General features: G+C 38.7%; 1 protein-coding gene across 3 annotated transcripts in view; it reads right to left on the bottom strand.

Moving 5' to 3' along the window:
- Positions 1-20087, bottom strand: part of LOC114279318 (RING/U-box superfamily protein) — a 35027-nt gene that overhangs the window by 1139 nt on the left and 13801 nt on the right. For 2 of the 3 annotated variants that reach the window (XM_082902546.1, XM_082902545.1), the window contains exons 4-15: positions 12441-12506; positions 12272-12354; positions 7408-7459; positions 7252-7323; positions 6162-6229; positions 6026-6074; positions 5837-5921; positions 5645-5746; positions 5463-5514; positions 2102-2153; positions 1273-1389; positions 281-1192 (exon numbers count right to left, since the gene is read on the bottom strand). In XM_082902546.1, the coding sequence (XP_082758672.1) occupies positions 281-1192; positions 1273-1389; positions 2102-2153; positions 5463-5514; positions 5645-5746; positions 5837-5921; positions 6026-6074; positions 6162-6229; positions 7252-7323; positions 7408-7459; positions 12272-12354; positions 12441-12506 (1710 nt within the window). Of the gene's footprint in view, positions 1-280; positions 1193-1272; positions 1390-2101; positions 2154-5462; positions 5515-5644; positions 5747-5836; positions 5922-6025; positions 6075-6161; positions 6230-7251; positions 7324-7407; positions 7460-12271; positions 12355-12440; positions 12507-13706; positions 13886-20087 lie in introns of all 3 variants that reach the window. The other variant, XM_082902547.1, reaches the window with a different exon arrangement.

Genomic DNA, 20087 nt, shown 5'->3' on the forward strand with positions numbered 1-20087 from the left:
TATAGACAACCAAGTCCAAGCGCAATATAATTGGACAAATATGAATCCCAATATCCTTTTTTATCCCTCCTGGGATTTTCCAATGACAAACCCTTGGCGAAAAAAGTCAAAAAACAACTCAACTTTTTCACTCGCCTTGAAAAAAAAAAAAAAAAAAAAACACTTTCTTTAGCAACTTCTCAAAAGCATTAGTCTTTTAGCTTCTCAAAAAGCCACTAGAAAAGCTAATGTCAAACTCACTCAAAGACGGAGTTTAGGTGACAATGAAAGTGAACCTAACCTGTGCTGTTGATTGCTGCTGCTGCAATGAAGAGGAGGTTATCTGAGATACATGAAGTGGATTCAAATGTGATCTAGAAAATTGCTGTTGCCTTTCCAATGTACTGGAGACTGTATTGAAGCCATCTGAAATAGATGGCAGGACAGAAGTCTGAGAAGCAAGGGAAGGCCCTTGGGGAATTAAGTTGTTAAAACTATTTCTTGATCTTTGTTGCGGACCTGATGTCAAAGTCTGAGCTGGAAGGGCCTGGACTGCAATTGGTGTTCTGTTTATATGTCTTGGTATAGATGGGGCCCTCCCATATTCATTGCTGACAATAGAATTCCCAAATTGTGATTGTTGTAACTGCATATTACTGGGACCAGAAATTTGACTTTGTGGTACAGAGGTTGCAACAAGAGCAGACCCATGAAAAGCCTCAGGTTCTCGATTAAGAGCAGGAGAAACAGCATCAGTTAACACAGGAGACAGCATATAATTGGAGGGAGAAGATACAGAAAAACCACCAACCATTTGGGCATCTGATCCACCACTTGATGTCCCAGTTCCATATGTGGGCAAGAAAATGCCTGACCAAAAGTCATCCTCTATGTGAGCAGCATTTTGGTCGCTTGTATTGGTCATACTTTGGGGAATAGATTGGCTTTGGAGATTACCAAGAACAGGTTTTTTGTCTTGAGTTACACATGTACGCTCCACATCCATCTCATCATACCCCTCAGTGAGGTCCAAGATATCTGGAGGAGCATTTGAGGAGCTACTAGCTTTCTGCTGAACCAACCCATCTTGCTGGCAATTGGACATCTTATCATGTGGCTGGTCTTTATTGTCATTGCTTTCCTCAACAGCCTTCCATGATCCATCTGCTGAGATAATCACATCAGCAACATTTTCACCAACCTCTTTCAAGACCTGTAATAAGTAGCAATAGGTTTTAACAAAGCAAATAAGTAAAATAATCCATGCAAAAAAGCAAACAGAAAGCGACTTGCCTTAACCATATTTTGATCGACACGGATGTCAACGTAGCAGACACACTGGTTACAATGCGGGCAGCGCCATGATGGCCTTCTTGAGTTTATGTCCACAAAGTTGTCAAAATCAAAACACTAAAACCAAAAGATTGAAATTGAAACTAAAGAATTAGAAGGGAGAGCAATTTAAAATGAGAAGAGCATTAGCTGTGCAGAAAGAAAATAAATATATATATATATATATGTAGGTATCTAGAGGGCAGGAAAAGCAGCACTGCTTTTGGGTTCTTTCAAGAAAAATGCATAGATTTTTAAGGGATTTTTTCCCGACTTTGAGCAGGCTAATATTAAATCAAATTACTGAAAATTGAAAAATTAATGCATGTCATACAGAAAACTCTGCATATGTTACTATTCCTCCCCATTTTTTAGGAAATGAAAATTAAACCGAAATAATTATCTGACAGCAAGGATATAGTGCTACTGGCAGCAAGGCAGCAAAGTAATAATGCACACAGAGACATGGCCAATCATCATATAAGATGAACCTCAGAGAAATTATTGGGCAACAAATCATACCAACTGCAGATCCAAGGGTTCACAATATTGCATTAATGTGACAACAGAGGCACAACCCTTAATGGCCACTTCCCTGAGCACAGATGGGACTCAGCAACTAATCGAACAGACAATACAGAATGAACATGCTTATTTGTACCATATCAGAGCACTTTTAATTCTAACGTACTTCTGTGCAGGGCATAGCATAAGCTATAAACTCAATGATCCTAGTATCTGTGAAACAAATCACAATTTTCTATGTTGGTTGATAGCACAGAGCACTCACCTGAAGATGTTTGCACGAATGTCCTTTGACAGGGGTCTTAATACGCCTGAAACTGTTTGAGATGGAAAATAAATAAACAAATAAATAATAATAATCAAGAGAATATTAACATGGTTCAATTTTGTAACAGGATAAATGAAATAATTATTTGATTATAATTATGTATCAAGTTATTCATTGGGATAAAAATGATAAAGCAAACTGGGAAAAAATTCAACATCTTGCATAGAAAATGCCAACAGTTGACTCCACAACCAATCATCAATATTTCCTAGACCCATAAAAGGAAAAAAAAGAAGTGCCTACATTGTTTTTGAGGTTGTCATATATGGCAATTACCATTTCATTCATGTGTTTCAAACTATTCCATGAAATCTGGAACCCTATGAATAAGTAGTACGGGGATTACATACACCAAATTCCTTTGATTTCAAATAATTGTATAGGAATGTATGTAGCAAAGGTCATTTCTTAGTTGCAACAAGCCCAGAGATAGCTCCGTTATCTCTAGCCTAAGAAGCACGGGCACGGGCATGCCGAAACCAAAATTTTCAAAAATGTAGAACAAGATATGTGGGGGATACACAAAATATATATTTTCATATATGTACTATATGGCACATATAAATATAAATAATTCCAAAAAATATATATATCTAAACGAGAAGAATAGCAATAAATTTACTTTGTTTTTCATTTATCATTTGATTATAAGCTATTTTATTCAAGCTTATAATGTGTTTCATGTGTGTCAATGTAATACACACATGTTTTCCAAATGTTTGAAGCGTGTTCTAGTCTAGAATTTTTTTTATAAATAGGACATGTTTGGACGTTTGTCCGACTAGTGTTGGGAGTTGTCCAAAAGTGTCTTGTCATGTCATGTCAGTATCCAACCTGGAGTCCAACACGACACGACACACCACCTCCTTAGAAGAGTCCATGCTCTTTAGCCTCTAGCCTACTGCTGCCTACCTATTCTATCACTACAGTGACCAAGTCAGCTGAGGTTGACAATGTAATCAACCCACCCAGATAACTGGCTCAGCATCCACAATGAAACATCAATTGATTTACTCATGACTAGGTTTTCTCTCTCTTAGAACTGTGGAAGAAAGGCTCTTTGACTTGGACTGGGTAATGGCTGCGTCAAAATATTGTCACTGAAATCAGATCCGACCTAATTGGAGGACTCAAAGAGCAGTTAAATATTTGGATGAAGAAGTAGATTGATGTTGCTAATTGGTATTGTAAAATAACGAAGAAAAACATAATAGGTGACACAATCTGATGGGGCCAAATCAAAAAAGAGATTTCATTAGATAACTCCCAAATTGGGATACAAGAGCTCTCAAGCTAATATCAACATATCCTAAGCTGAATACTAGCGGGGCCTAACCACCTATTTATAGAATAAAAGACACAACTCTGATAGTACTAAAACATAAAAACCGTACTAATTCTAACTACATCACAATCTTGTTGAAGTATATCAACTAGCGTGTTAACAAAGGAGATTTCTCAGTGACAAGCGGGCCTCCAAGAACTTCCACTCGGAGAGATTTGCAGGATAAAAATAGCACTCAAGGAAGCAATCAAACTGATGTTTCCAAATGAAGTATGTTAGACAACCAAGCTAATAGGAAGTGCCCAACAATTTATATCAATATCTCGCATCCTCCTCGATGAGATGTAGAGAAATATACTACACCAACAAACTAAGCTGAATATGGTGTGCACAAATGCACACAAAAGGGCAGATTAACAAACATAATGGGAGAATAAAATATGACAATACTTGAACTCGTGACTTCCAAAAACCAAAGCTCTAAAACTGTGTCAGACAACCAATTGCCCCAATAACTTAAGTTATTAGGGTAATGAACCAACAATGTACTATCAAACTCTCACAGAGAAGACAGATTGAAAAGGATAGAAAAGACCATGTAGATCATATTATAAAAGGGAGGATATTTGCAATTTGATCATAAGAGATACTTCAAAGATTTAAAAGCTTCTAGATAAAAGCCAATCAAAGAGAGAAGAAAACATAACAAAACTACATTGTTAAGTAATCAAGCTGTGTGGTGGAGGGGTCATGTGTGTAAATTCAAAATCACATTGTTTAATCAGTCTTGGGACACGCGTGCACACACACACACAAGAGGGCTGTGTTATATAAAATAGGTCAAATTTCTGTTTACTCCCTTGTGGTTTGGTCCAGTGTTGATGACCCCCTTGTCATTTGAAAATAACCACACAACCCCCATATGGTTTGTGGACCACAATGCACATCTAACTCTGTTAACAGCAGTTACAAAAAGTATATAAGACCCCCACACATATATACACTGCACTTCCTCTTCATCTTCTCCACCGAAAGTCCACCAACCACACTCTACCAGAAACCACTAACCACCCTGCCACCTCTCCCTGCCTCTTTTCACCTCCCCCAACAGCTTCCGATAGCCATTCCCATCCACCTCGCTTGTAACAAAGATTAAAAAAAAAAAAAAAAAGAAAACGAAAACAAGTCCTGCTCATCCACGGCATGTTATTGCAACTATTGCTATTATGTTGCTACTATCATACAATATAAATGTGCTTATAAATATCTTCACCAAATTGAGACCAATGACCCCAAGGGAAAGAAAGATCGGGGTGGTAAACAAGTTAACTACCATCATGAAGTGCTTCAATTTGATGAGTAATGTAGGTGTGCTGAGTCATGGCATTGTGGGTGTGCTGGATCAGTGGCCATTGTTGGTTGTAAGAGTGTGTTGGACAAAGTATGTGTATGTGTTATGCATAATATGTGCGCGCGTGTGTGTATTTTTGGGTGAGATTGAAAGGGTTAGTTGTAGAGGATGTTGTGTTGGTTGTTATGAGTTTGAGCGGCATGATGCCTGAAGAATGTTGGAGGTGGGAATGGTGGTTGCCGTGAGTTTGTATGGTGTAGTGAAAATGGGGGAAGCTGGGTTACAGGTAAAGGAGGTAGGAGGAACAAGATGATGGTAGTTTGTAATTTTGAAGGTTTATGAGGGTATTTCAGTTTCAAAAACATGGTTCAGTCACAACAGAGGTGTGTGAAGTACACCTCCGGTTAATTTAGACAGAAACTCTAACAGTGCATTTTAGTCCATAAACCACATAGGAGTTATGTGGTAATTTCGAGATGACAAGGGTGTCATCCGCACATGACCTGAACTTAATAATGACATAGCAATATGCTAAAGTGGCGTTACAAAAAACTGCATGTAAGATTAATACAACTAGGGAGGGGAAGTAAGGAGCAATTTACAGTCAACCTCGGAAGATAAATGAACAGCAAAGTTTGTCGGCAACACATATAATGGCATACCTTATTGGACAATTTAGTGAAATTCGTGATGGCCCTTCAATAATCTCAGAATCTAATATGACAAAGAGAGAAAAAAACAACAGTTATTCAACGCATCACAAAGATATATAATCATCAAAAAACCAAAACAAAATCACTTGGCATAATTTATTTTTTTGTCTCATTCCTTTCCATGAGCATACCTGAATCCAGTGCAGCAACAGCAGGCTGAACACAATCTTGTAGGACAGGACGATCAAGGTTTGAAATCACGACCATATAGGCAACCACTATGATATAGTTTCCTTTACAAAGACAATAGACTGGGTCAGAGGGCAGATGAATTGCAAGCAACAAAAACAAGAAAGTAAGAGAAAACCTATGTTCAAGCATACCACTAAACTGACCCACAACTTGAAGAAGATTTGTTCCATATTTAAGCATATGCATCACGACAGTTGGAAGCTGTGGACCAGTGTCCTAATGGGGGTGGGGGAAAACACAAAATGTTTGTTACAATTTGCATTCATTGTGCATAATGTTGTCACATAAAATAACTTCCCCAAAACTAAACAAGCACAAACCATGAACACATTAGTCCTTTTATCCACTCCTTTTCCATTTAACAGAAAGCTACAGAAGTTAAACAACAAAAAGCTGGTCAGAATGAAAATGTAATAATTCAACTTAGCCAAAAACAAGGGAGAAAAAAGGTCATACTTCACTTGTGGGGGTGTTGTGATACATGAAGATGTCTCAATATTATCTGTTTGAGCCACAAATAACCGCTGCAGGAAAAACAAAGGCAAACTAACTAAGCAAGCAACCCACTGAGTGCTTTCAATAAATATTTTTTACCATTTAATAGATAGGAAAAATAACAAGATGAGGAATCAAAAAAATTGAATCAGAAAACACTGATATATCCCTGTCACTTCCCAGAGGGCTCCACAGCCTACTGATCCCCTTACCACCCACAATGGACGGGTATTATGGTCTCAATCCATCTGATCATACCGATTATTTGCACAACAGTGTTCATGACAATGCCATTGGAAAAATAAATAAACAAACAAAAACTGAGAAATTATTGATAGCCCTGATTGCTTGTAAAAAAACAAATATTGCTCCAATCTACAGATTGCTTCTTGGAACATAAGCAAGACTTATGACATATATATTAAATTAATTACATTAATACATCGAGTACGAAGAAAAGCTACAAATCAGGTGAAAAAGAAAACTGAACTTGGATAATTATGTTTAACAAAAATGGTCCCATGAATTAAGCTAGGCAATAAAAAGTGGTGTGGAAGGAAAGCTGGAAAGTGATCCTAAAAGTCAAATGGAGTGGACTTTCAAGGAAAGGTACATAATATTAATTAAGAAGTAGCTTAAGAAGAGAATATTTATAACTTCTTGAAAGATAGAGCCACTGTTTGGTGCAGAAGTAAAAGTTCAAACTGTCAAGCATGTCAGCCATTTCACATGATTTAAGCTAGTTCCACATCCATTATAACCCTCAGCCCTTCCAATACCTCAAATATATGGGACGACAGCTACATGATGTCCTTATTTTAAATAATTTCAAGAAAGTAGTAGCATGCATTTCAGCAACACAAGTTTGGTGGGTTTGTCACATAGCAGAATGTTTCCCAATTAAATTAGGTCGAGCAAAGAGGATTATAAATATAGGAACCTTGGTAAAACATTTCCACTGAAATCAAATATATCTCATAAATCACAAAGACTTTGCCTGAGCATATAGAACTTTATTTGTGTTATCCAAAATGGTTTAAACAATACTTACTACTTTATCTTCTGCAGAAGGTTTTGCATTCTTCAAAATATGGAAATCATATGCAAATGTCCCATAGCCAGGCTACAATATAGAACAGAATTATTACCAACTTCTGTTCTTCAAAATAAATGAATAATTAGGTATGAGAGGAAAAGGAAAAACAACCTTAACTTCAAGAAAAGCAAGTATCTGGCCCATTTTCATTCTTGGATAGAATCTGCGCGCAGAGAGACAATTCTAAGCATATAATTCAGTAATGAATGTAATTAATCATTGGCCAACGATTTAACATCTGTCCATGTGGAAATATTCTTAAAGCATATTGTGTAAAAGAAAACACAATAAGCTACAAAACCAGGTTTAATTAGACGCCTAGTTGTAAACTCGATCACTTCGAACCTAAGATGCACGGACACGTGACACGATACGGATACGACACGGACACGCCGACACATTAATTTTCAAAAAATGCAGGACACGACACATGGGGGACACGCATGAAATATATAATTTGATATATTTATTATATATTATATACATAAATATATCATTCAAAGATAATAAAAAATACAATATGACACTAATTCCTATAAATTTATATGGGTTTTGTTTTATAATTGTATCTTAAGTTGTTTTGTTCAAATTTATAATTAGTTTCACATGTGTTTAATCGATAGACATGTGTGTTTAAGTGATTTACACTTGTGTCATCCGAGTGTCCAAAGAGTGTCTGGATTTTAAAAAAAAAAATTTAAAAATAGAACACGTTTTGAAGAGTGTCGGACACGTGTCCTAAGAGTGTCCAAAGACTGTCGGTGTCCGACACGGACATGACACGGATACGTCACCTTCTTAGAAGTGTCCGTGCTTTCGAACCATTTTAATCACACTGCCTGATAAACAGTCACCGAACTGACCAAGAAAAATGCCAAAATAAACATAATAATTGCTCACTCACTAACAAAGGCTATCATAAAATGTTATTTGTAAAAAGTAAAAAAATAAAATAAAATGCAACAAATTTATCCCCTCCCTTAGTTCACATAAGTTGGTCTCTGTACAATGTGTTAAAATTTACCATCACCTACCACCAATTTACCATCACCTACCACCACCTACTCCTCACCTACTCCTCACCTACTACACTCACCCTCTCCTATATAATGAGCCACTCACCATTTGTAATAAAGAACAAAATATCAATATAAATCAATCAATAATACAATTCTCTATTTCTCTTTATACATTAAATTTCTACATGGTATCAGAGCAAGGTTAAGCACTTAGTATTTTTCGTTTCACCGGCGGGCGGCAACCTCGCCTTGGCCGCCCGCCGGACCTCAACCTATTCCGCTTTTCTACACATACCTTCCCATCACTGCCTAAATCCTCTCTCTTGAGGCCAATGTGAATTCCTCTTCTTCATAATCTGCACTAACTGTGGCATCTTTTCCTGGGGCAAACTCTGCAACCCAACACTCAATCTATGCTTCTCCTCCATGCTCATTTGCCTCTTGTTAGGATCATTCGCCTTCGGCTTGGTTTGGGCTTCGCCACAGTCTTGAGCTTCACTGCAGCTTTCAGCTTCACGGCAGCCTTCGGTTTCACAGCAGCTTTTGGCTTCGCAGCTGGCTTGGCCTTTGCCGCTGGCTTGGGCTTCACAGCGGCTTTAGTTTTTGGCGCAGCAGCTTTTGTCTTAGCCGGAGCCTTCTTTTCCTTTTTCGCTTTTACAGCCTTCGGCTTTGCAGCAGCCTTCGGCTTTGCTTCCCTCTGGTGGCTCCCCAGGTTCCACCTGAGCTGCATGATTCATTTATAGCTGCAATTGATAAGGGAAGTATTAGAACAATGCCCAATAGAAGTATGCCAGCTGCTCCTTACCCTACTCCTAGAGCACTATTAATAGGTGATGCTTTCAACATGCGTCATCCTTTAACTGGTGGAGGAATGACTGGAGCCCTGTATAAGGTGTTTTGTGCATCTCCTGATCAAGCAAGGAAGGAAATGCGTGAAGCATGTTTTGATTATTTGAGCCTTGGAGGTGTGTGTTCAACAGGACCAGTGGCTTTACTCTCTGGTCTAAATCCTAGCCCATTGAGCTTGATACTCCATTTCTTTGCTATAGCCATATATGGTGTTGGCCGTCTCTTGCTACCATTTCCTTCCCCTAAGCGCCTGTGGATAGCAGCTAGATTATTTTTGGGTGCATCGGCTATCATTTTTCCCCTCTTTCTCTCACATGGGCTTGTCCCCTCTCTCTCCTCCGTTTGATTTCAAAATCCATTATTTTTATTTATTTTCTCCAAACCACTTTCCTTATTTCCCCCATCTTTCATTTTGATTTCAAATATATTTTTATTATTTCTTTCTTTATTTTTCTTTCACATTATTTTTTAATCTTTTTCAAATTCCATTCATACCATATAACTTTGCACACCAAACCATCTTTTATTCATCTCAGGGATCAACCCCGATCACAATTTTAACAAAAAAAAAAAAAAAAAAAAAAAAAAAAAAAAACAAACCACAACACCACAAGATTTGTTTTCTTTTCTGCAGACGGCCACCCACCGACCTCACTTTTTCGCCTATTCCGCCGGTCTTTTCTTCTTGCCTCCGTCCTGGGCGGCCCTTGACGGTGTTGCCTCCGTGTTTCCCACTCCACTGGGCACGATCACTCCACCCTGCTCCTCCACTACAACATATGGCGGACCTCCAAATCGGAACATCACGGTGGCCTTCCGCTTCAGCTCCTTATTTTCCGCCTTTAGCACACTTATCTCTGCTCGCGCATCCTTATACATGCGTTGGAGCAGAGCCAGCTGGGCGTTTAACTGATGTACCTCATTTGCCCTACTCTGCAGCCGGTTCGACAAGTTTGTAACCGCAGTCATGGTTTCCACACATGACTTTAATGTATACTGATTGGCTTCAATATCCGTTTGCACTGCCATTTTTTGCTCCACCGACCGCATCGGAAAGTTCAATGGAGCAAAACCAGGGGTGTTTGGTTGAGGTTCACGGGCCTCCGCACCAGTTATCTCTCTTGTTGACTCGTTGAGGTCGGGAAAGAGAGTGAGTAGACCACGGGAAGAAGAGGCCATGTTTTTTGGGTTGCTGAGTGTTTCAGCGAAATAGCAATTTCAGACTGATAATGTTCGGAAGGGGAGTGTTTCAAGATTTGCAGCTCTTAGAGGCAATCTCTCAGAAAATGAAGAGTTTTTCAAAAGTTTTTCCCAGGTTTTTTTGTCTTCGCTTCTGCCTCAAGCACAGCCTCCGCATTGGTTTATATCGACACTGACGACGCGGCCGACACGCCACTCTGTCGCTCACGTGCCTCGCCGCGTCTCCGGCTCACCTTTTGATGGCTCGACGCTTTCTGTCGGGCACGCCTTTTGATGAAGTGAGCGCGCCTTTTGAGGGCGCGACTTTTGAGGGCTCACTATATATATCCATATATATATATATTTGGGCAGCCTATATACACCATCATACAGTGTATTTTTAAGGGTCCGACAAGACTCTGTAAACTGTCCCGACATTGATTCCGGTTAGCTCCTTTATGGGTCCGACAAGACTTTGTAAACTGTCCCGACATTGATTCCGGTTAGCTCCTTCATGGGTCCGACAAGACTCTGTAAACTGTCCCGACATTGATTTCGGTTCGTTTCTACAAGGGTCCAGCAAGACTCCGTAAACTGTCACAACCACTCTTATAACATTGTCTGCTACAACGGTCCGACATGACCCCATAAACTGTCTTCTACATCGGTCTGACACAACCATCCAGTGTCCTCTACAACGTTATGACACCACCATACAGTGTCTTCACCAATGGTCTGACACGACCATACAGTGTCTCCTATCCTCTTTTATTTTTATGTATTTTCTTGTTTTGTTACTCTCTCCAAACTCAAGTTGGTTAGTTTCTATCCTCCTTGAGTTTGCGGGGGGCTGTTAAAATTTACCATCACCTACCACCAATTTACCATCACCTACCACCACCTACTCCTCACCTACTCCTCACCTACTACACTCACCCTCTCCTATATAATGAGCCACTCACCATTTGTAATAAAGAACAAAATATCAATATAAATCAATCAATAATACAATTCTCTATTTCTCTTTATACATTAAATTTCTACACAATGCATAACAACATAATACAAAAACTCGATCTGACAATTGGTCAACTTTTGACCACTATGGAAAATAATATATTATAGAAGAGACACAGAACTCAAACAAGACGAGTGTCATTGAACACTAAGTTTGCTTATATCAACATAAATAGGCTATGCAGGTCAGAAGCTTGGTTTTTTTAGATTGGGTAGGTATATGATTTTGTATGTCTGCACAATACCCTTGGCCTTTCCAATAATATGGCCTCAACTACAAATTTTTCTCATCAATTTTGGGGGAAAAAGAGGCCTGCCATCACACAGGTTGCACCCCTGGTCCAAAAGGGGTGAAGTGGAATAAGAGATTCACATTACTAGGCCTATCATGCTGGTGTTTGGAACATTGGAAGACAAATACTCATATTTCATGAACATGACATGGTTAAATATTGCATCCTTGCAACTAGAAAAAGGTGAACTAGTCAGGAGATGCAGCATACATCTTGTCTTCCACCGACCTAGCTCATACAATGGATAAAAATAACCAAAGAAAGATAATTGATCCCCTATAATAGCAGTCAACTTTGGTACATATAGAGCCTTGAGCAAGACTCCGCCTATAATTGGCTTTTAAAAAACTAGGAAGATTAAGAAGAAATGTCTGATTGAAACAACCAAGCCAATGAGAGACTTTTCCAACCATCAATGTAGGTAGACTGTAATAAAACATGTAAATCCATAAACACTATGATACACACAGTATTGCATGGAAAAATTGAACTAAAAGAAAATTAGTATTCTATTAATCTCATATTAGTTAAACTAAAATAAAAGATATATGTACAACAGAATATAACTTACACCCAAAGAGGAAGGGGATGGGAGGCAGAGGACAAAAAAGTTTCTACCTTGACATAATTGTTGAGATAGTTTGGAGATAATTGTTCGCTTCAGTGTTCATATCTCTTACACTGCAGAAGCTGCTCCCTATCTAAATATGCAGAAAGAAAACTTATAAGATATAAGTAGGAAAAGAATTGCACAAAAAGGTCAAGCAGACTCAATAGACTGCAAAACCTCATCTGCAAGAGTAAGAAGTTCTTCGGAATCCTTGTCGGCAAACCATCCATTCTTACAAGCATTCTGCCAAATAAAAGACTAGGTAAGTACGTAACTATGGGAGATATAGAATGAAAGAGAGATTTAAAGGGCATAAACTCAATAAAACACATGCACAAACTAATGAAATCAGGATATCAAAACTTTCAAGTTAAATAAATAGATAGATAAATAAAAACAAAAAATTGAGGAGAGGTCTCCATGCATGCTATACATAGCATGACAAGTTCGGACTTCAGACCTGCCCCTAAGCATCAATAGTGGCATTGAACAGGAGATGTTGCCATGATCAGCATCCAAAACATGTCCTAATTTATTGTATATAATTAACAACTAATTAATTCATAATCTTCAAAGGGAGGAAAAAAAAAACACTAAATTTAAAGCCCTTTTCTTCTCTATATATCAAATGCCACTAAAGAAAACACTTATTGTTTGGGCAATGCATGCTCGAGCAAGGCAGGCGACGATTCAACAATGCAGAGAGAGATCCTGAGAGCTTCACCCAAAGTACACTTGAGTGGGCCATAAAATTTCAAAATCATTACACGACCTGGTCTGGAAAATATAAATAGGGTATTTATTTGCTTTTCAATTTGATACACACAAAAAACACACAGATTTATAATTTAGCCCTAGCCTCCCTAGAGCCCTTGAATCCGTAGAAAGAAGGCTTTGCCTGCATATTTTTTGAGAAGAATATTGTGTTGATGGACATTGATTTGTGAAATCTTCTTAACTGTTTTGATAAAAAACCACATATACACTTCATCACTCATTGCGCATTGGTTATTCCTACCATATGACCAATTAAGATGGAGCCACTAGTGGAGATCTAGACAAAAGAAGACTACCAGCGAAGTCAGAGTCACTTGCAACTTGCCAGTGGGGTTTGAGCTAGCAAGCTTGAAGGTGAAGATGGCAAGGCTAACGCATTCAGAGTTGGGTCATAAGTTGTTACTTTGGATCTTTATATTAAATTCTTGATCTAGTGGATTTTGAAGGGCAGAAATCATTCTGATTGTTCACCCCATGGGATGGATTATTATTCCCATGAGTTTTCCACATCAATCATTGTGTCTCTTATTCTTGATTTATTTATTACTGTGATTTTGTGTGGGGGAAATCTGCTAGGTTTCAAGAAAAATAATTGAATTGATTAATCCACGGTTTGAAATTTTCAATTAGCACTTAGTTCACAAGCCGAGTTCAGCACAAACGTACCTGCCTCAGCCTTCTCATTTGGTAACAGAGCTTCTTGGCCTGTTTGGTGTAAAACCTGAATAGATCCTGCTAACCATGTTTATGGAGACAGATATGCCTAGAGAAGGTGACTTTATATTTGTTGGAAAGTTCACATAAGAGCCCCTTATTGAAGTCTATTAATGCTCATGTTTGGTTATCTGTTGAAAATGGATAAAGACCAATAGTGTCAAACCTTAGTGGTGAACAAAAACCAAAAACTGCTACTGAACGGGATAAAACTAACATTAATAATTCTAATTGGAAGGAATTGAATGCAACTTTTGTGCCATCACACGTTGTGAGTTTAGAAGGAACTCTAATTGTTAAATTGCTCATGAAGCTTGGGACATTCTTAAGGTTACTATTGAATATAGGAATTAGAGTATACAGAATCTTTTTATTTTTAGTATTATGTATATAATTTGTGATTGTGTCAATCACCGATTTAGTGCCTTGTTTATATCATTTCCTAAATTATATCATGAATCCATTATATATACATGGCCTCTACCTTATTCATTGGTAAGCCAAATCATTCTTTTCATCCTTTTTGGTATCAGAGCCAAAGTGCAAAAACCCTAGTCCTTTGCCCAGCCACTGTCGACACCTCTATTGCATTGCCCAACCATTGTTTCATCTTCTTCCTTCCTCCTTGAGTGCCGACAGCCCCCTTCCAACCTTCTACTTCACCCGACAACCCCACCTAGCCAACCTAGACCCCTCGAAACCACCTATCCATCCCTCTACACCCCTCAGCAAGCTGTCCCCTAGTGCTGCCGAAGGTCTTGTTGGCTGCCGACCAGGGTGTTTTCCGGCCATAGATGTTTCGGCAGCTCTTCTAGGGCAATTCAGTCCCTATTTTTCCCTTTCTAGGGTGTGGTGCTGATGTGTTAAGCACTTTTTTGGCCTTTTTTTTATTTAGTGGACTATCAGATTTGTTCAATAGCATTTATTTGGAAGCCGTTGAGTTTTTCCCGATTTCTCGTATTTTTCTGGATTGTGTGGCTATGATTTTGTGTTTTCCAGCCCTTATTAATCCACCATGACTAACTCATCCCTTCTTGTTGCTTTCGAAATGCCCACCAAACCTGTCCCAGTAACTTATGATTTTTCTCTTTCCCATTACACTCCTGTTCATCGCATTACGAGTGTGGTGTTGAATGGGAAAAGTTTTGCTGCTTAAGGCCGCTCCCTTAAACTCTATTTAGGGGGAACGGAAAAGGCCCATTGGCTCTCATCTTCTATTCAACTTGCAGCGACTGATCCTACACATGCCCAGTAGGATCTAAATAATTGCACTATTCTAGGATGGATGTTCAACTCCAAGGAGGACCATATTTACCACGTGTTTTTATTGCGACACGATTTCAAATCTTTGGCGTTGTTTGTCTCAGATGTATGTCCATGCTCATAATGATGCTTACATCTTTGGGCTCTATCAGGACATTGTTAGTGCCTCCCAGTCTGCTTTAGGTCTCTTTGTGTCAGAGTTCTTTGGATACCTTCAGGCCTGTTAGGAGGCATTGGCTCAATATGAACCCTCAACTGAGTTACCAGTAGACTCCGCTGCTCTTGTGTCCAGCCGCCTTGTCCGCCAGCACACTTCCTGGTTTCTGCTGGATTTAAACTCTAAATTTGAATCTCTTCGAACTCAGATTTTATACACATCGCTCATGCCATCCCTCTATGAGGCCTTCGCCACCATTGATAGTGATGAGCATCGTCGGCATTTGGTTCAATCCACCACTACTCCAGTGACTCTTGTCTTATATAACCAGATGGCCCTTGCCACAAACTCTGGTTCTCGGGGTTCTACTAGTTCAGTTACCTGTCATCATTGTGGGGCTCCTAGTCATATCAAGGGTCGCTACTTCAAATTTCATCCTGAGTTAAGGCAACGATCTTCTCGCCCTCGTGGTTCTAGCACACCTCACACTACTGCTTTAGTGGAAGCCTCTCATGCTTCTAGGTCTCCGAGTATTCCTCTTTTACAGCAGTTACAGACTCAGATTGGCCAGTTTCAGACTCCGCTTGGGACTTTGACCACTAGTTCTTCTGGCCCATCATCCTCCACTAATGCTACTCTCATTACAAGTACTTCTACTTCTTTTCATGTTCGGTTTGCTGTTTACTCATGGGTTTTGAATTCTGGGACTAATGATCATATGACGGGTGAGTTTTCCCTTCTTTCATCTCCAGTCCTACTACAATAGACCAATCTGTTCGTCTTGCTGATGGGTCTTTATCCTCAGTTCATTATAAGGGTCAAGTGTCTTTATCTCCTGATATTACTCTATTTTCTGTTTTGTATATTCCTAATTTCGTATATAACGTACTATCCGTTAGTCGGCTTGCCAAGTCCTTCAATTGTGCTGTTATTTTCTTACCTTCTTCGTGTCTGTTACAGGACCTGAGTTCGAAGAGAATTTTTGGCAGGGGATATGAGTGCGATGGACTTTACTACTTTGGGGATCCATCGGACCAACCTCCTTCTACTTCAACTAGTTTTCAAGCGTCTGTTTTGCCTACTTCTACATCTTGTGTTTTTAATGTTTAAGCTTTAGAATTGTGATATGCGCATATGAGTCATGTCAATTTTCAATACTTATGTCAACTTTTTCCTTTATTAAATAAAGCTTGCAAAGATTCTAAGTTTCATTGTGTGGCTTGCGAATTATCTAAACATACTCGTACCGGTTACATACCTCATATGACTCGTGCTCCTAGTGCTTTTGACCTTATACATTCCAATATTTGGAGTCCATCTCTTATTCTTGCTTTTTCTGGCCATAGATATTATGTCACTTTTATTGATGACCACATTAGATGCACTTGGATATATTTGCTTCGTCGCAAGTCTAATGTGTTTCCTATTTTTGTTCAGTTTTTGCAAATGGTTAAGACTCAATTTCGTACAATTGTTAGGAATATCCATTCTAATAATGGTGGAGAATATATTTCCAATGCTTTTCGTTTTCATCTTAATCAGATTGGTATTCTTCAACAATTTACGTGTCCACGGACTCCTGAGCAAAATAGTGTTGTTGAATGTAAAAACCGTCATATTATGTTTGTTATAAGGTGTCTCCTTCGTGGTATGAGTGTCCCTAAGTCCTATTGGCATATGGTTGTCCTCACCGCTGTCTATCTTATTAATAGGACCCCTAGTCGTGCGTTGCAGGGTCTTACCCCGTTTCATATTCTTATGCCCCACACTACTCTATTTCTTCTCCTACCCCGTGTTTGTGGGTGTACCTATTTTGTTCAGGATCGAGTCTCGCTCATACAAAGTTAGATGAAACGTCTATTCGTTGTGTCTTTTTGGGGTATTCTTCTATGTCAAAAGGGTATAGGTGTTTTGATCCTGTATTTCGTCACTTCCACCACACTTTGGATGTTACAAATTTGTGAGGATCCCCTATTTTTTGGTACTAACCCTCCTTTGTAGGCTTTCCTATTCCTATTTTGGACGAGGTTACGGATGAGGTTGTCCCCCCTTCTCATTCTTCACCTTCACCTCCTTCACACGCCCCTCCCCCAATTGCAAGTATACTCTCGTCGCCCTCGCTCTCAGTTCCCCCCTGCCGCCTCTTCGGTCTTTAGGTCAAGTACTTCTTCTCCTTTACATATATTCCCTCCACCTCCTCGTCATAATCCCCCTCGGGATTGACATCCTCCAAATCGTAGGAGTTATTTGAGTAGTACTAATCATCCCATTTTCCAGTATCTTTCATTTGATAGGGTCTCCCCTATCTATCGCTCTTTTCTTAGCAAGCTTGAATCAGAGGCCGTTCCTCATTTTGTGTTAGAGGCCATTTAGAATCCAAAACAGGTGGAGGCTATGCAGGCTAAGATAACAACTTTAGAATAAAATCATACTTGGGGTCTGGTTCCTTTACCTTTTGGCGAGAGTACTGTGGGTTGCAAATGGGTATTCACTATTAAGTATCTAGTCGATGACTCCATTGACCGTTACAAAGCCTGCTTGGTGGCCAAGGGCTTCACCTAAGTTCCTAGCAAGAATTTTGGAGTCATTTTTGCACTTGTTGCCAAGCTTACCTCGGTTCATCTTCTCATCTCTCTTGCAGCATCCCATTATTAGCCTCTTCATCAGCTTGATGTCAAGAATGTCTTTCTTCATAGGGATCTTCTTGAGATGATTTATATGACACCTCCTCCTAGTTTTCGGGCTAAGGGGGAGTATTCGGAAAAAGTGTGTCGATTGCGTAAGTCTTTATATCACTTAAAACCTATGAAGCACAGATATTTTAAATAAGGTGACGTATATGTATCGTATTCGTATTGGATACCGATACTCCTTGGATACTCGCAAATATGTATCGGATACTTATTAAAAGTATCATATACTTCTTAATTATTTTTTCATTAATTTTGGAGTATCGGATACTTAATTTTGAAGTATCGAATACTCCAAATCATGTTTACTTGTTTTATGAAATTAGAATTATAGCATTTCTTGCATAGTAATATAATATAATATAATTGTAAGGGTAAATATAAGAATATTTTCCTAATACTTTGTTAAGTTTTTCGACAAAAAGAGCATAGTGAGTTAAATAATAGAATTTGTCAAATTGATGTATCCTAATTATTTCATGCATGTCCCCTATAACTACATAAAAAGTAAGAATTAAAAAGAGAATATAGCAATCGTAAAATTAAATATCAATAAATAAATAAGCAAGTAAACTTGAATATAATATTTTTCACTAGTGTAAAAGGAAAACGCATAGTGACAAGTTGTGAATTGTTCTATTATTGTAATATAAACATATCAAACTTGATATTGAAATAAAATATTTGCAAGACCTATTAAAAATTTAAAAAGTAAACAAGCTACTAGCTTAAATTAATACATAATTCTTAAAGGTTAATATTTTGCATTATAAAATTACATTGTGATTATGCGTAACTTACTATTAATAATTTAAAAAAAAATATTTTTCACAAACTTATTTTAACCGCACCGGTATCCTATTTTTTTAGGTTTTGTCGTATCGCTGTATCCGTATCCGTATCGTGTCGTATCCATATTTCGTATCCGTATCTATGCTTCCTAACTTGAAATAGTCTCCACGAGTTTGGTTTGGTCGTTTCAGTTCTGTCATCATCTCTATGGGGTTTGTTCAGTGCCACTCAGACCATACTTGCTTCTTCCGTCGTAATTCAGGCAGTCCGTGTATAGTCTTGTTGATTTATGTGGATGATATTATTCTCACAGGTGATGATTCTGTAGGCATTGATCAAGTAAAAAGGGATTTGAGATACACCTTTGATATTAAGGATTTGGAGAGTCAAGTATTTTCTTGGAATTGAGGTAGCTCGCTTACGGCAAGGAATTTCCTTATCTCAGAGAAAGTACACTCTTGACCTATTGGTATGTTAGGATGTAAACATGCTTTTACTCATATGGATCCTAATGTCAAGCTCACATCAGAGTCAAGCAAGTTGCTAGACTTGCCAGAATCCAACATGTCCATGACGTGTCCCATAGGGTAGGGGTTTTGCAATAGGGTATGGTTTCTGTCTCCAACGTGTACATAAAGTGTCCAAGAGTGTCTGACTGCAAAAAAAAAAAAAAAAAAAAAAGGGAACACGTTAGGTAAAGTGTCCGACGACACGTGTCCACCACATGTCTAACGCGTGTCCGTATCTGACACAAGGTCTACATTTTGAGAAGAATAAGGCTACAACTAGTAAACCTAAGCCTGGTTTTGTCAAAGGCACATGTCAAAACTTCTTCATCTCCTCCTCCTCCTAGTGTAGTGCAAAAACCCATTCCTACTTTGCTTGTTAGTCAGACACACTCAAGCTTCTACTCCTCCTTTTAGAGTAATGGAAAACCCATTCCCATTAGCTTCTTGGTCAGCTAAACACGAAGACATTAATATTCTAGCCCTAACCTTCTAAGAGCCCTAACCTACTTCAAGCCCTTGATACCTATGAGACATTGCCTACATATCTTCATAGAAAAATCTTGGTTCGATGAACTTTAATTTCTGCAAACCTTCTCTGAGTGTTTTGATAAAAATTACATGCACTTTAACAACTCACAGGCCATTGATTATTCAAGTCATCTAGCCAATTGCTATTTGTGTTGCGAAGGATATTCTAGATAACAGAGGCTGACAACAAAGTTAGTGCCGTTTGCGAATGGAGTTCAAGCTTACGGGCTTGGAGGTGCAGATGTCATGGCCAACACATCTACACTTGGATTGTAGATCGTCTACTTGTATTAAACTCTTGAGCTAGTAGATTTAACAGTAGGAGTGCATGTGATTTTTCAACCCATGGGGATTGTTGTTCCCAAGCATTGTTGTCAAATTGCAAATGGAATCA

The sequence above is a fragment of the Camellia sinensis genome, chromosome 13 (assembly GCF_055761805.1).
Source record: "Camellia sinensis isolate YWXY chromosome 13, ASM5576180v1, whole genome shotgun sequence".
Taxonomy (NCBI): domain Eukaryota; kingdom Viridiplantae; phylum Streptophyta; class Magnoliopsida; order Ericales; family Theaceae; genus Camellia; species Camellia sinensis.